Genomic DNA, 18895 nt, shown 5'->3' with positions numbered 1-18895 from the left:
AAAATACTTACTTTTATTGTCTCTGAAAATCTTTCTTGAACGTAATCTTTAATTCTACTCGGCAGTGGTAACTTGGCAATGGTTTTCTCATCTTCAGCCAAGTTAGCAAGAATCTCACGACATAAGAACTGTAACGGAGCTACTTTTTTCTGTATCCAGGCTACATGGAGCAATGGTCCACATGCAATAAACAACCTGTTGTCATTATGTCCCCAAGTTAGTGCAGATAGAGGTTTCTACAAGAAATAAAAATAATTTAAATCAACTAATTAACAATGGAAAATTATTTTATGTGTCCCATTGTGATAACTATACATGTTCCTATTGTTCTACATGTCCCATTGTATTACCTGGTATCTACATATTCCTATTGTTCTACATGTTCCATTGTATTATCTACATGTTCCATTGTATTATCTACATGCTCCATTGTATTATCTACATGCTCCATTATATATAATATATAATGTTTTTTTCCCTTTACTTCCTCCTAAGAGGTATGAGAGTTAAATAATAACACATGCTTGTGAGGGTAATATCACGATTTGTTGCCTGCCCGAAGCCGAAGCCGAGGCCGAAGGCGAGGGCATCATCAATATTATGGTCATGACCAACAGCCCGAGGGAAGACAACAAATTGTGATATTGCCCGAATGATCATGTGTTATTTATTTTATCACATCGAACAGACATCAACCATGTACAATCACATCTACCATACATCACTCACACCCGCTATATTTGAAGTATGCAATATTATTTTTTATCTATTATAACAAGTTTCACACTACTTATAACATACATACATTGTTTGCTGAAAAAAATGAAATACACTCAGTAAATGTTATTTTCAGCCACGGATACTCTTTTTAGTAACCATGTTTCAGCAGTATGAATCACTCAATTTATCGAGAATAATATTTTTGAATGAATTGCGAAATTCTGAAATGCAAGTTTTTTGATTAATCTCAAGATAAAAATGCCAGGGTGCCGTGGAAGTGACTGAAATTACGTTCGCACCAAAGTACCACACCTATACACAAGTCACACAGCTTTAGATCGTTTTCGGTTAGCCTCGGCATGGAACGCGTAGAAATGCTCACAGCGTAGAAAGCGCCGCAGCGACCTCGGCTACGACGGCTTTGACGTACATTTTTGCGTCATATAAAAATATCCTAAACATCACGACGAAGTATCTTAATAATTAATAACCATTCTGGCATGTACGCTGTTTATTTCGGATAGATAATTTAAGTTCTTTCAAAACCTTGAAAGCAACCCCGAAAACTACAGCATCTGGGGCAGCACCAGTGCAGTGAATGACAATTTGTTATGCGCAGTATCGTTGCGCAGTAGTTTCAGTGACGTCATCCATGTGATATACCCATGTAATATACAATGTAATATCCATTTTTATTCAATGTCATGTGACTGAGTCTCAGCCAATCACAGCATGCGTAACAGCAGTGAGATGTGATAAAACTGAATAATGTACATCACACAATAAATTTGAAAGAATATATGGCAGCAGCACACGCAATAACACATGTGATTCGGTAAATAAATAAATAAATATAGGGCACCAGTCCCAAGACAATGTAATACTGGTACATATATACCATTACAACAATTAAAACTGCTTCATAATATAATTACAAAACTTAGAGAGGTTCAATAATTCAAGTTGATTTGATGAATTGAATAACTGTTCCATTTTTAATATATTATCTACATGTTCATATTGTTCTACATGTCCCTTGTATTATCTACATGTTCATATTGTTCTACATGTCCCATTGTATTATTTACATGTTCATATTGTTCTACATGTCCCATTGTATTATTTACATGTTCATATTGTTCTACATGTCCCATTGTATTATCTACATGTTCATATTGTTCTACATGTTCCTATTGTTCTACATGTCTCATTGTGTTACCTACATGTTCATATTGTTCTACATGTCCCCTTGTATTATCTACATGTTCTTATTGTTCTACATGTCCCATTGTATTATCTACATGTTCATATTGTTCTGCATGTCCCATTGTATTATCTACATGTTCATATTGTTCTGCATGTCCAATTGTATTATCTACATGTTCATATTGTTCTGCATGTCCAATTGTATTATCTACATGTTCATAGTGTTCTACATGTCCCATTGTATTATCTACATATTCATATTGTTCTACATGTCCAATTGTATTATCTACATGTTCATATTGTTCTACATGTCCCATTGTATTACCTACATGTTCCTATTGTTCTACATGTCCGATTGTATTATCTACATGTTCATATTGTTCTACATTTCCTATTGTATTATCTACATGTTCATATTGTTCTACATGTCCAATTGTATTATCTGCATGTTCATATTGTTCTACATGTCTCATTGTATTACCTACATGTTCCTATTGTTCTACATGTCCGATTGTATTATCTACATGTTCATATTGTTCTACATTTCCCATTGTATTATCTACATGTTCCTTTTGTTCTACATGTTCCTATTGTTCTACATGTCTCATTGTATTACCTACATGTTCATATTGTTCTACATGTCCCATTGTATTATCTACATGTTCCTTTTGTTCTACATGTTCCTATTGTTCTACATGTCCGATTGTATTATCTACATGTTCATATTGTTCTACATTTCCCATTGTATTATCTACATGTTCCTTTTGTTCTACATGTTCATATTGTTCTACATGTCCCATTGTATTATCTACATGTTCATATTGTTCTACATTTCCCATTGTATTATCTACATGTTCCTTTTGTTCTACATGTTCCTATTGTTCTACATGTCTCATTGTATTACCTTCATGTTCATATTGTTCTACATGTCCCATTGTATTATCTACATGTTCATATTGTTCTACATGTCCCATTGTATTATCTACATGTTCATATTGTTCTACATGTCCCATTGTATTATCTACATATTCATATTGTTCTACATGTCCAATTGTATTATCTACATGTTCATATTGTTCTACATGTCCCATTGTATTACCTACATGTTCCTATTGTTCTACATGTCCGATTGTATTATCTACATGTTCATATTGTTCTACATTTCCTATTGTATTATCTACATGTTCATATTGTTCTACATGTCCAATTGTATTATCTGCATGTTCATATTGTTCTACATGTCTCATTGTATTACCTACATGTTCCTATTGTTCTACATGTTCGATTGTATTATCTACATGTTCATATTGTTCTACATTTCCCATTGTATTATCTACATGTTCCTTTTGTTCTACATGTTCCTATTGTTCTACATGTCTCATTGTATTACCTACATGTTCATATTGTTCTACATGTCCCATTGTATTATCTACATGTTCATATTGTTCTACATGTCCCATTGTATTATCTACATGTTCATATTGTTCTACATGTCCAATTGTATTATCTACATGTTCATATTGTTCTACATGCCCCATTGTATTAGCTACATGTTCATATTGTTCTACATGTCCCATTGTATTATCTACATGTTCATATTGTTCTACATGTCTAATTGTATTATCTACATGTTCATATTGTTCTACATGTCCCACTGTATTATCTACATGTTCATATTGTTCTACATGCCCCACAATCTGATTAAAATCTGATGTAGTGTACGGGCTTTAATTATTTTGGCTATAAACTTATTTTAATTTTATTTTTTATTACTTTTGTTATTAATGCCCTTTTATTTTATTATTTTACTTTGATTTTGATTTTGTGATTTTTTTTTAATTCTGCCCTACCTACATCTGATCCGACGCCTATGTAAGTCCCGTTCAAATCTCGCGTAAGTAACAGCCAATCACAGCCCCCCTTTTATACAGGCTGTCGGTTGCTTACTTTTCAGTGTAGCGATACTCTACGGGCAATCTTTCTGTACATTATATTTTGCCCACTTGAATAAACCATTAATAGAAAATTGCTAGTATATTTTTATTTGCAAAAGAAATTCCTCAGCATTTTACAATTTTTGTCATTACATTGAACATTTTTTTCACTTCCAACAAATGTGTACACTTCCAGATACATCTTCGCCAGCGAAGGTTCGTTCATTCAGTCATCGCTTCAATTTTACACCACTGAGCATAATTATCTAGAATGGAAGCAAAAAAATAAGTAAATCGTAATGATTAGAACACTGTAAACAGCTATAGTAAACAATGCAAACTGATTTTAAATTGTATAACAGTCACCGGCCCACGGCATCGAAGCAGAAAATTGGAGCAAACAAATATTTCCTGATCAATTGCGATGTGTTCCAAATAAAAAATATTTTATTCCAGTCCAAATCAGCTCAATTACTTTAATAAAGAGTTATTGTATAATGTACAAAATGTTGATACAATTTGATGAATATTTACAGCTACGGCTTCAATACCGTAGACGATGTTGGCCCGATCTTCAACAAAACATCACCCGTCTCCAGGGCAGGCGACTGGAAAAAGACACTGGTGTTCGGTCGAAACGGTGGAAACAAAATCGTCACTCCCAGAATAACTATGCAAAATAACGATCTAAAGTCGAACCATTCGAGCCACAATATTAACATAAAAATGACTTTCGTTGCATTTGACAATGATAAACTTACCGTAAAGCCGTGTTATTCTCGGTCGGTATAATCCGCCATTTTATTTGAGTGTTTGCCACCCGACTCCGCCCGGTGACGTCATCATGTGCGCTATAGAAGGAGGTCTGTGATTCGTTGACTAAAATCGTCGATAGTGGGTCTCGTTGAAATCTCGTTACATAGGCATCGGCTCAGATGTAGGTAGGGCGGAATTAAAAAAATCACAAAATCAAAGTAAAATAATAAAATAAAATAAAATAAAATAAAAGGGCATTAATAACAAAAGTAATAAAAAATAAAATTAAAATAAGTTTATAGCCAAAATAATTAAAGCCCGTACACTACATCAGATTTTAATCAGATTGCATGCCCCATTGTATTAGCTACATGTTCATATTGTTCTACATGTCCCATTGTATTATCTACATGTTCATATTGTTCTACATGTCTCATTGTATTATCTACATGTTCTTATTGTTCTACATGTCCCATTGTATTATCTACATGTTCATATTGTTCTACATGTCCCATTGTATTATCTACATGTTCATATTGTTCTACATGTCCCATTGTATTATCTACATGTTCATATTGTTCTACATGTCCAATTGTATTATCTACATGTTCATATTGTTCTACATGTCCCATGGTATTATCTACATGTTCATATTGTTCTACATGTCCAATTGTATTATCTACATGTTCATATTGTTCTGCATGTCCAATTGTATTATCTACATGTTCATATTGTTCTACATGTCCCATTGTATTATCTACATGTTCCTATTGTTCTACATGTCCCATTGTATTATCTACATGTTCATATTGTTCTACATGTCCCATTGTATTATCTACATGTTCCTTTTGTTCTACATGTTCCTATTGTTCTACATGTCTCATTGTATTACCTACATGTTCATATTGTTCTACATGTCCAATTGTATTATCTACATGTTCATATTGTTCTACATGTCCCATTGTATTATCTACATGTTCATATTGTTCTGCATGTCTCATTGTATTATCTACATGTTCATATTGTTCTACATGTCCCATTGTATTATCTACATGTTCATATTGTTCTACATGTCTCATTGTATTATCTACATGTCCCATTGTATTATCTACATGTTCATATTGTTCTACATGTCTCATTGTATTATCTACATGTCCCATTGTATTATCTACATGTTCATATTGTTCTACATGTCTCATTGTATTATCTACATGTTCCTTTTGTTCTACATGTTCCTATTGTTCTACATGTCTCATTGTATTATCTACATGTTCATATTGTTCTACATGTCCAATTGTATTATCTACATGTTCATATTGTTCTACATGTCCAATTGTATTATCTACATGTTCCTATTGTTCTACATGTCTCATTGTATTAGCTACATGTTCATATTGTTCTACATGTCCCATTGTATTATCTACATGTTCATATTGTTCTACATGTCTCATTGTATTACCTACATGTTCATATTGTTCTACATGTCCCATTGTATTATCTACATGTTCATATTGTTCTACATTTCCCATTGTATTATCTACATGTTCCTTTTGTTCTACATGTTCCTATTGTTCTACATGTCTCATTGTATTACCTACATGTGCCAATCTTATGGTAGAACCCACATGTTGGAAAACTTTTTCCTTGCAGATATATCTATTTTTCACTCTCAAAGATTATCTGTTCTTGCAGCAAGTAACCATGAAATATGAATAAACTAGCAAGGATTACCTGAGAGGGAACATTGAGTATAAATCTTAGATGACCATTAATGTTGTAAAACTTGACAACACTGTTATTATCTGAAAGAACACCACCAATAGCTAACACACTACCACAACTACTCCATTCAATTCGAAGACCTGAAAATAAATGATATTATTATACAGAAGTTACACCATGTCGTAATTTTGCAGTATTTTACGGGGTATTGCGGTATTTTCATCCTTGCATATAAGGAAATGCGAATTCCAAATATGGAATAATTACGCACATAAGCGTCCTCTAATAATGAAAACAAACATGACTGCCATCAGTGTTTGACCGGACTCCACACAAAGAAGTTTGCTGATTCAAAATTTTTAGATTTTGGCATTCCCATGATGTATCCTTGGAAAGAAAAGATGTATAATAATAAGGTTATTACGAGGATACCTCAAAGTATGCACTAAAACAGTACACCATCGCATCGACCTCTGCTGCACGTCAGTCAATACTTCAGCTGTACTGTCTTCGTGCATACTTTGAGGTATTCTCGTAATAACCTCATAATATTAAATCAATAAGATTCTCCACCAATTAGAATAAAATAACATCATTGTAGGGCTTCTTTACAGTTCTATTTTTATACAATAACACATGTTTGTGAGGGAAATATCACGATTTTTGTTGCCTGCACAAGGGATGGTGATCATAACCATAATATTGATGATGCAGGACAAGTGGTGCATTACTCAAAAGCATACATACATCCATTGGTTGCTGAAGAAAACACACAGTAAAAGTTACTTTAACCAGTGCAGGTTATTTCATCACTCACCAGATTAAAATGTCAGGGTGCCGCAGAAATAACTTTCTGACAAACATACCATAGCTTCTATCTGCATAGCTTAGAGTGTACTCTGTGAGCATCACCATGCCACATGTTGAATGCTCACAGCATAGAGCGCCTTGCAGTGAACACAGATGCAACATTTCAATGGCGGCTTTGCCGTACATATTTGGTTTATTGAGTAGCTTTCTACCTTAGCACACTTAGCTACTGAAGCTGTTATATATCATTCATATTGAATATCTCTGGAAGCTTTCAGCAGGTAAGTATTTATGAAAGTTTTTCCTATAAAATTTACATGACTAACCTGTTAAACAAGTCTTGATAAGTAAAGGTGAAAGGTCATCATATGCCTTCATTAAGTATACATTGCCATTACCCAAATTTACTGCCATGGTTGTGATTCTTTTCCGACTTCTTTTTTTACCACCTTCACCTTCAAACAAGACATGGCGTTTATCAGAAATAAAGGTTTTTAGTCAGTCAGTGTAATTTATCAGTCAATGAGCAAGGCGCATTGCTGCCACCATTTATGATTAGTAAGAGTCAGCAAGTCAGCTTTTAGTGTCATCGTAGAACACACACACCTTTGGCTTTCATATAATTTTGGAGATAACAGACAAAATTTGAGTCAATTTTCTGTTTTTACTCAAAAAATTTGGCTAATTTTCTCCCAATCTTCTGAAAGAAAGTGCAGACTATAAACAGAGCTATTTTGTGAATTTGTGATAAAAAAGGGAACTTGTGGTGAAAAGGCTAGAACACAGAATTGTTTGCAGTTTTTCACACAAATTAAGTATTATAGTATTATAGCCATGGCGTAAATGTAATTGCCTTGAATCCTAATGAGTTTGCCTTGATGCTGTTTCTTATTTTCTATACCAATAATACCATGGTGCCAAGCAATTTTATCAATATTGGCATTAACAATGGGTGTGTGGATTTGCATACAGTCTCTAGTTTGTTTTTTGACAAAAATGAGCATCACAGCTGTCATATCACTGATGACAAAAGAATGCATTTGCATTGTATGTTGGTTGAAATATAGAAAAATTGGATAATCGTAGAAGACTGTTGAAAGCTAGCCAGAAGACACTTGCCTGTCAAGAAATTGAGTTGGCAGTCAGTGATATGATAGACAAACAAAACACCAAACAGCAAGTTTGAACATTCACTGCTTTGATGCTACACAAATACCACAGTACCACAACATGACCTCTCATGTGTGGCAAAAAAAAAAAGGATTAATCATTTACAACTAACTTTTCTTTCGTTTTTCTCCACCATCTTCTTGATCACTATCACTAACATTGATCATTCGGAACTTTTCACAAGACCAGGATATAGAATGGATCTCGCATTTGTCAGATAATGTACATTGAGTAACCATGGCACCATGAATATCCATCACAATTATCTGTCCATCTGAAGTTCCAAATAATACCTTTAATTAGAAACACATAATTTACTGTTAATGTCAGTGAAATTATACTAAACATTGAGCAATAAATCCCTGGAACTAAAAGCATTGTACTCGTGGAACATGGCAAAATTTATTTTTTTATTAACACATAACATCCCTCTGAAGAGATGAATAAAGTTATAATTGAAAAACAAAGGAAAAAACTAACACCAACAAATAAAGACAAAAAGAAGAAGGAAAAACAAACAAAAAAATGATTGGAAAAGTCGTTTCCCAAGCAGAATGATCAAGCATCATGACATACATATTCATACACGTGATGTGATGTCCATACCAAGTTTGAAAAAAAGCGTCTCAGGCATGGCTGAGGAACTGTTGATGACTTGCCAAATTTTGTGATTTAACTTTTTTGCCTTGTACCAAATTTAAACAAAATCTGACAAGTGCATTTCAGAAGCTGTAGCAAGCCATCATCGGCCATTTTGAATGAAATTTCGAAACAAATTGATGTACAAAATCACCATGAGTGATGTTAAGAAAAGTGCCAAGTTTACGCAAGCCATGTATGGCACATTCCCAGTTAAAAAAACTATGTTATATAGTTTTGTTTTAAAGTAATAAAGTATCAGTGACCCATTTGTACCAAGTTTGAACAAAATCCATCCATAAACGACCAAGATTCGGTTCCGGAATGCCAGAAATGCCACCATTTGACCATTTTGAATTGGATTGTCAAAATGTATGATATACATCATGGTCCCATAATGTTTAGTGTTTATGACACCACACAAACAATATAAATGATAAAACGTAATGTATTTTGGCAAAAAGAGGGGCACGCTGTGGGACACCTCCGTACTTAGCCCGCACAAACGGAAAGCAAGAACAGCAAGTCCCACAGCAGGCCCCTAAAACAGAATCGTAATAAAAAGATTGCTAGCTACTTAAAGCAAATGAAAATTGCACTAAAATAAATGACCTAAGAAAAGAACTAAGAAAATACAAAGCATAAAAAATCTGCAAAATGCCAATTGGTTGATAAAATGTACTTGTATTAGTCGTTAGCGGATGAAATGAAGGTAGGAAACTACCAGTTGTTAATGTAGAGACTGCAGAGGCTGTCACTACGTGAAGTTACCGTGTTATTGGTAAATGCTGCGGAAGCTGCAAATTACCGGTAGAGACAGCGGAGGCTGTAACTACGCTAGTGATGGAGGCAGCGGATGCTACCCCAGTAATGGTAGAGACAGCGGGAGCTGAAACTACGAGCATGGTAGGTTAATGCAGGTTATAACTGTAAATAATATCCAGTAAAAAAAAAATCAAAGAAAGCTTAGAAAGAACTCCCATGTGCTGAGAGTATTGGAGACACATTAAATATAATTTGAAATTACTTAGCTGAAAACTAATTATGCAAATCAGAAAATTAACATGAACAGATTTGATTGTAAAACTAATGAGGTCTGCGCAATGTAACAAAAACTCTATGTACCAAGTTTAATTGAAATGTGATTAGAACCAAAAAATTATGAATTATTATGCTAATTAGGGAAATAATATGAACAGAGTTTTACCCCAAACTAATTAGGTTTGTACATTGTCCTAGAGCATCTTTGTACTAAGTTTCATTAAAATGGAAATTAGTACTTTAGATATCAGTGTGAAAGCTTAAAATTGGTTAATTATGCAAATTGGGTAATTAATATGTACAGATTTTAACCCACAATTATCCAGGTCTGTCTATTGTCCTACAGCATCCATGTATAAACATTCATTGATATGTGATGATTAGTACCTGAGATATCAGTGTGAAAGTTGGAAATTGGTTAATTATGCAAATTAGGTAATTAATATGCACAAATATTTACCAAAAACTAATTGGGTCTCTGCATAGTCCTAAAGGATCTATGTACCAAGTTTCATTGAAATGCGATGATTAGTACTTGAGATACCCGTGGAAAAGCTGAAAATTAACTAATTATGCAAATTAGGTGATTAATATGCACAAATATTTATCTGAAACAATCAATCTCTGCATAGTCCTTGAGTATGTAAGTACCAAGTTTCATTGAAATGTAATGCTCACTACTTATATCAAAAGCTGAAAATTAATTAATTATGTAAATTATTATATGTACTGATATTACCATAAAAACTATCAGGTCTGTGCAGTGTCATATGACATCTATGTACCAAGTTTCATTGAAATGTGATGATTAGTACTTGAGATATCAGTGGAAAAATCGAAAATTGACTAATCATTATGCAAATTAGGTAATTAGTATCCACGGATTATTACCAAAAACTAATCAAAACCTAGCATTTGTTCACAGCATCTATGTACCAAGTTTCATCAAAATCCAATGAGTGGTTGTTTAGATATCAGTGGAACAGTCATGGAACCACTAAAAAATAGCTAATTATCATGCAAATTAGTTAATTAATATGCACGGATTTTTACCAAAAACTAATCAAAACCTAGCATTTGTTCAGAGCATCTATGTACCAAGTTTCATCAAAATCCAATGAGTGGTTGTTTAGATATCAGTGGAACAGTCATGGAACCACTAAAAAATAGCTAATTATCATGGAAATTAGTTAATTAATATGCACGGATTTTTACCAAAAACTAATCAAATCTGCGCATATGTTCAGAGCATCTATGTACCAAGTTTCATCAAAATCCAATGAGTGGTTCTTTAGATATCAGTGGAACAGTCATAGAACAGCTAAAAATTAGCTAATTATCATGCAAATTAGGTAATTAACGAGCATGGATTTTTACAAAAACCTAATCAAATCTGCGCATATGTTCAGAGCATCTATGTACCAAGTTTCATCAAAATCCAATGAGTGGTTCTTTAGATATCAGTGGAACAGTCATAGAACAGCTAAAAATTAGCTAATTATCATGCAAATTAGGTAATTAACGAGCATGGATTTTCACTAAAACCTAATCAAATCTGCGCATATGTTCAGAGCATCTATGTACCAAGTTTCATCAAAATCCAATGAGTGGTTCTTTAGATATCAGTGGAACAGTCATAGAACAGCTAAAAATTAGCTAATTATCATGCAAATTAGGTAATTAACGAGCATGGAATTTTACCAAAACCTAATCAAATCTGCGCATTGGCCAAGAGCATCTATGCACCAAGTTTCATCAAAAACCGATGTATGGTTCTTGAGATAGCAGTGGAACAGTCGGACACACATACACACATACACACATACACACATACACACACACACACACACACACACACATATACAGACATACAGACATACAGACACACTAACTGCAAAGACTCCCATTTTGTGCTTCGCACATGGGAGTCAAAAAAATAGCATCTCCCCATCTTGGGGGGAAATGAGTAAATGAAAGTGAAACGAAGCCCCCAAAATGCTGCAATGATAAATAAATTGCAGCAATGACCCCCAAGATAAATATAAAAAAAAATTTGTTAAGAAAAGCTGACACCTGCCTCTGAAATCATACAGTACTGGAAGATAAGCAATGTGCACTTAATTAAAAACTCTAAATTAAAGAGGCATGTGCAGAACTCAAGGTAACCTCAGAGGTATGTATATACCTGTAATAGCTATCTGAATTCCAGCGCCCAAGTGTTTTGATCATGTGATCAGGAATACCAGCTTTAGCCGCTGAGGTAGCCGCCCCGATGCGGAAAGAGTGACCAGACTACCTGCTTGAATCAATCCCTAAAACACTCAAAATTCTATGCAGGTAAGTTAGGAAAGTTGACCGAGTCAGTGGGCGATTATCTTTACTCACAAACAAAGGGTCCCCCAAAACATACGATGTTTTGGCACCATCGCCTGTCTTAAGGACAAGTACTGAAGGATGGTAGCCACAGGGCACATACGGTGGTTTTGGAAAAATTGGATGATTTGAGTCTCAGAAAAGCCTGGGTGTCACCCTCAAAACTGATGTCCTCAATGCATAAATGAGCAGACCTGTCAAAACGATTGGAATTAATGGTGAACTCCCCACAACGGAGGAAGCCAAAGAAAGCCAGCAAAATAACAGACTGCATGAGAACATCAGTAAAAGGATCAAATACATCAGCTTTTAAAGTAGAATACATGAGGAAAATAAGATCCGCTGTAAAGGGAAGACGAAATCTCCGACTCTGTCCTTGTAAACGTTTGATGGCCCTAAGCAATAGATTTACCCGTAACAGTCCTTTGCTGTGTTGCCAAGGATGTGGCTGTCCCATTTCAATGTACCTAAAGCGTATCCCAGCGAGATAAAGTCTAATTGTAGACTCACTTAATTGTAAATGTTTGAAACAATGAGTTATAAAAAGTACAAGTAACTCTTCAGAAATTGCTGGCAAGTTAACAGCTGAACATGAGATCTGGTGCATGTTAACAAAATTAACAAAAAGAGCCAAACCAGATCTATATGCTTGTCTAGTGTTTGGTGATACAACAGAATTCCACAAGCAGTGCATTTCTTGTTTTAAATAAGAGTCACTTTGCAATATGGTGGACACAGTGATTTGTTCTTTTGAGCCGTGGGTGCCAGACTCTGGTACTTCTGGAAATGAAATCGAGATAAGGCATCAGCGATTGAATTCTCTGTACCTGGGAGAAACTGAGCTGTGACAATAAAATTGTGCTGCATAGATGTTAGAGTGAGACGCCTCATTAAAGAATTAATAGCGTGACAACGTGAAGATGCTCTGCCTTTGCGAATTATCTGAACAGTGGCCTGATTGTCACAATTAAATTGAATTCTCTGTTGAGACCATTGTGGCCCCCATAACATTGCAGCAATGACTATGGGGTATAGTTCTAGAAGGGCCATAGATAAGTCATCACGGTGATCGATCTTCAATTCTATAGGCCAGGCTTCACTAAACCAACGTCCTTGAAAATAGCCACCAAACCCGATTGTTGATGAAGCATCTGTGAAAATTTGCAAGTCAGATGCATTAACCACTTCACTGTTGAGAAATAAATGGAAACCATTCCAGGATTCTAGAAAAATTTTCCACATAGATAGTTCCAAACGACAGGCATGATTAAGCGAGACATGGTGATGTAATTTTGACACTGAAGTACTCAATTTCAATAAATGAGAAACAAATGATCTTCCCGGTACTACAACCCTGGCCGCAAAGTTGAGATGCCCAAGAAGGGATAGCAATTCCTGTTTTGTAATTGATTTCTTTACCGTAAACTCTGATATAATGATTGTAATTCTTTCTTTCTTGTTAGTTGGTAGAAATGCCTGCAAATCTCCAGAGTTGAGCATAATACCCAGGTACTCAAGTTCTTGTGTAGGCCCCAGGGTTTTATGCACTGCCAAAGGTATGTTCAGTGATTTAAATAACATGGTCATCACTGACATTGAGCGTAATGCTGTTTCTTCAAACTGATCAATAGTCAGAAAATCATCCATCAGATAGAGAATAAATTTCACATCAAATTTGTATTCCGCTATCCAGCAGATAGCTTGTGAAAGCTTGTCGAAAATTGTTGGGCTTGATCTCGACCCAAAAACCAGTCTCACTAAGAAATAGTACCTGCCATACCATTTAATACCATGCAAGTGCCAATAGGATGGGTGTAAGGGTATTTGCTTAAATGCATCCGTGATATCGAATTTATTCATGTGAGCACCGGCACCCAAATGTTTTAGTTCCTCAAATGCATCGTCAATTCGAATGTATGACATGGAAAATGTCTCTTCATCAATTAGCTCGTTTAGGCTAGGAACACCTGGTTTTTCATGAGGTGCCGACAAGTCCACGATCAGACGTAATTTCTTTGAATATTTACTCTGTGCAATGCCTAAAGGGTTCACTCTGAAAACTGGGAACGGTGGATGTTCAAAGGGGCCAATGATGTATCCTTTGTCTAATGCAGTCTGAAGTAAGCGAGTAACGGCATCCGGATTTCTTCTAGCTGATAAGTTGTTAACACATTCAAATGAAACAGTGGGGGCATTAACTATGCCAGTCATAAAACCTTGCTTAAGTCCTGTACACAATTCTTCAACAAAGTTTTGATTAGGATGATTTGAAAGATACGCCTGTAATTTGTCCACATCAATTGGTGTACCAGCAGAGCTTGGCAGTCACTGTGGGGTAGCAGATTTATTTCCTTTACTGGAGTTTTGTGATTTTGAACAGTTGTATAAAGGATGGTTGGCTTTGCAAGAAGTGCATAAATGCAGAAAGGGGCATGGATCTGTCATATGCAAGGTACTACTACAAACAAAACAGGCATTAGACTTGCGTCCGGCCGTCAAACGCATGAAAATATCGGTATCCCTTACAGACCAATCTATTTTAATGTTCTTTTGTAAGAGCCATGCTGCTGCCTGAGTGGTAAATTCGATATGATATTCATAAAAAACATTGCCACCAAAGCTAACTGCGATGTCCGTGACGTCCGCCTGGCAACAGTTTAATTCCTCGCGGCAGTGTGGAAAGGCCTCGCAAACAATAGACTTTAATATAACGGTCAAACGCCACTAAAAATTCATTTAGGGTTAAACTCTTGTTAAGTCGGGGATCGGCATTTCCTTTGAGCTTAATCTCATTATCGACGGAATCGACGAGGGAGCGACCTTCAATTGTTTCATGGGCTGGGATCAATAAGGCCGCTAAGTTTGTATATGTACCTTGTATAATGTTGCTTTTTAAAGCGTCATTAACAGCAACGATTTTGGGCAAATTGTGCAACGCCACGCCAAATCTTCTCCTAGTTGGTGGTGAATTCCGTATTTCCTGGGTCCCGAGACCAGTATTCGGAAGGCTGAGTATGCTGTCCTGTTCTCGCGACATCTGGTGTGTTGTTGAAGGGCCGGCCATGTTGGTTGAACTTCGAATGCCATCAGCCAATGAATGACGTAATTCATTATAGTTTGCCTCAAATCTCGAACTTCTTGATGTAGATCAGTTGAATGTTCGTCAATATTTCTGCCACGAGTAACCACTTCGTGTTCTGGCAGTGACGAACTGAAGTCCGGGTTGATTGTAAAATTACCGGCAGTTGCGTCGTCATTACTGGCCGCATTCTCTTGCCTGTTAAGTTTGTATATGTTAATTGCCTCTTTCTTGCTCAGAGATGACGGCAAAACAATGCCAATTTCCTGTAATCTCCGACGGACTTCCACTGCCGACCAGTTCGCTGGGTTAGACATATCCAAACTCCTAGAACGTGGTGCAGCCCGATTTCCAGAGTCAGATAAATTGTCTACTCCATAAACTGTGGCCATCGATGAACTCGCCCGTCCGCGTCCTCTTGTTGTTCTGCGTCCTTGCAAACTTCCTCGAGTACTCATATTATTCGTAGAATTTCTACTTCTTCTAGGCAGAACTTCAACTTCAGCGTCTGGCGCAGTAACGACAGCACAGCATTTACGACCTCTGTGACTGGTTGTTTGATTCCTTTCCATAATGAAGGGTTGAATTTGTTGGTTATAATCAGAGAAGGTCGAGATGCACGACTTGACTAAAACAAAGAGGCAAGCGAAACTGACCTTGTTCAAAGCACGCGCGATTATGCAAATGTGTTGCGTCATAAATACAGCTTAATGTAAACATTAATCTCCCATATATACCAAGTTTGAAAAAAATCCATCTGTAAACAGCTGAGAACTGCTTGATTTTGATGATTTTTTAGTACAAAAATGGCCGCGATTCGTCAATCTTGAATCAGATCGTGAAACAAATTGATTATGTTTAATATTACGTATGATGTATGTGTAGAGGGGGGGGGGGCAAGGGTTATTTTCGTTCAACGTAATTGCAATATTTTTTTGTTCGTACAATGTAAATAGAAAAAATAAATTCCGTAATTCTGTAATCACACGTACACTGTAAACATGTGTCATTTTTCTCGGTACATACAAGAATTTACATCAAAATAAAAAAAGTCATAAAGAATATTCCAGGAAAATTACATTTTCGAAACTGTAAAACGACTAGATGACACAATTCACTGCAAAATTCAATTTTCACTGTAAACTGTAAAAACGTCTTTTTTTGCCTTGTAAATTGTAAAAAGCCTTTAAAACTGTACCAGCTACCCCCCTTGCCAACCCTCTGTGTAATGTTTGAATGTAATCGGTCCAGGCATGTCCAAGATATAGGTTCAAATGGATGCATTCACAGGGGTTAATCCATAAGTTCTCAGTTTTGGACTCCATCCGAACGTGAACTAAAAATGTAAATGGAATTGGTACAGGTAGCTTTATACACCCTTATCTAAAAAGACATTAAAGTGTCACCCATGGCATTGTAGGTCATGTTTAGCATTGATTCAAATTATTAGTTATGTACATGTACATGAAATGTGATTCTCATATTGCAGAATTGGCTACTTTGTTGACTTGAGTAACATTTTCAGTAGAAAGGAATTAAGTCAGCTACATTCACCATTCACCAATCAGCAATGAATTAGCTTATGGTAATACAAGCAACATGACAACAATGAAAATGCCTCTGTTTTATATCCCACCCCACAGCTATGCAGCAATAAATATTCATGAATTAGGTCACTTAGACTGAGATAGATTAGATCTAGTTTGTACAAGCTGCATTTTAGACTATGTATAGCACACATGTTTTAAGTAAGGATAATGTTTAACCTTTTAGCCCGTGCCTGAGATATAGTGCATGAACGTAACCAATATTCTGGACAACAAACGGCATGAAAAAAATAAGTGCGTTTGCGACAGATCAGGTGAACAGATCAGGTGAAGCATTACAAAAGATCTCTATAAAGCCGATGTGATGTTCAGTCTAGTGACAGGTATCAAATGAAGCATTACAACTCTCTCTATTAGCTGATGTGAGATAGGACATCATGCCTTGGAAAAATCAGTGTACATATGTAAGTATGACTGAGACAGCACAGCACATCCAGCAACAATATTAGGATTATTCATAACCAGCATGGAAATGAACATGGTATATTTTTACATTACTTAGATAACTTTTGGACAATTTATATTCCATGAATTAATTTATTCATTCATTCATATTTCCATACTGACTGCTTAGATACCTCAGGTAGAGTTATAACTGAAATATTCATTCATATTTCCATACTGACTGCTTAGATACCTCAGGTAGGGTTATAACTGAATTATTCATTCATATTTCCATACTGACTCTTTAGATACCTCAGGTAGAGTTATAACTGAAATATTCATTCATATTTCCATACTGACATCTTAGATACCTCAGGTAGGGTTATAACTGAAATATTCATTCATATTTCCATACTGACTGCTTAGATACCTCAGGTAGAGTTATAACTGAATTATTCATTCATATTTCCATACTGACTCCTTAGATACCTCAGGTAGAGTTATAACTGAATTATTCATTCATATTTCCAGACTGACTCCTTAGATACCTCAGGTAGAGTTATAACTGAATTATTCATTCATATTTCCATACTGATTGCTTAGATACCTCAGGTAGAGTTATAACTGAATTATCTATTCATATTTCCATACTGACTCTTTAGATACCACAGGTAGAGTTATAACTGAATTATTCATTCATATATATATATATATATATATATATATATATATATATATATATATATATATATATATATATCTATATATATATATATATATCTATATATATTAGAGCTAAGATTATGACTGAATTCCAGAAATAAATTTCAGATATTAAAGAAAAAACAAGTCATTGAAAATGACACAGTCCCCGTTAAATTTTTTAAAGTTCTTTTTGAGCTCGTCATATTAAAGCGAAGGGGTTGTCGCGAGCGTGTCCTTGAAACTTGAGTTCCAACTGGCATATACAACAGATTGTTTATTTACATCAAAACACGTGTTTCGTGCAGTAGTAATATGGCCAAAAATAAAAACAGTCGTTATTCGGCCATCTTTGATCTAATTATGAAACACACTGATATGTATGATGTATGTGCCAAATACGAATGAAAATGATACATAAATTGTGGAAGTAGTAAAGCCAAAAAGTCAGATGGTTGTCAATCGGCCATCCTTGACCAGATTTTGAAACAAATTGTCATGGACATGCATCCTAACATGTTTATAGTACATGTATGTGCCAAATTTGAATGAAAACTGACAGAGCACGTCCAAGATACTGCATAAAAAAAAAACAAGATGCCTACCAGTCGACCATCTTTGATCCAATTGCGAAATAATTCGTCATGGACATGTATCCTAACATGTATAATCTATGTACCAAGTTTGAATGAAAACTGACAAAGCATGTCCAAAATACAACATTTTCAAAAAACAAGATGGCTGCCAGTCGG

At 35.3% G+C, this 18895-nt stretch overlaps 1 protein-coding gene and 1 long non-coding RNA gene across 3 annotated transcripts in view; both read right to left on the bottom strand.

Moving 5' to 3' along the window:
• The window catches only part of LOC102802519 (tubby-related protein 4-like), a 50912-nt gene that overhangs the window by 18517 nt on the left and 13500 nt on the right, over positions 1 to 18895 (bottom strand). For both annotated transcript variants that reach the window (XM_085505122.1, XM_085505121.1), the window contains 4 exons: positions 8431 to 8611; positions 7475 to 7603; positions 6348 to 6478; positions 12 to 236 (listed from right to left, as the gene is read on the bottom strand). In XM_085505122.1, the coding sequence (XP_085361248.1) occupies positions 12 to 236; positions 6348 to 6478; positions 7475 to 7603; positions 8431 to 8611 (666 nt within the window). The remainder of the gene's footprint in view (positions 1 to 11; positions 237 to 6347; positions 6479 to 7474; positions 7604 to 8430; positions 8612 to 18895) is intronic.
• On the bottom strand, positions 3953 to 5084 carry LOC146737155 (uncharacterized). The gene is made up of 2 exons (XR_014930869.1): positions 4622 to 5084; positions 3953 to 4126 (listed from the first exon to the last, which is right to left on the bottom strand). It is a non-coding gene; the product is annotated as an uncharacterized LOC146737155 (long non-coding RNA).

This window comes from Saccoglossus kowalevskii, chromosome 11, assembly GCF_978046115.1.
Source record: "Saccoglossus kowalevskii chromosome 11, keSacKowa6.1, whole genome shotgun sequence".
Lineage (NCBI taxonomy): Eukaryota > Metazoa > Hemichordata > Enteropneusta > Harrimaniidae > Saccoglossus > Saccoglossus kowalevskii.
This window is presented reverse-complemented; position numbering and strand designations above follow the sequence as displayed.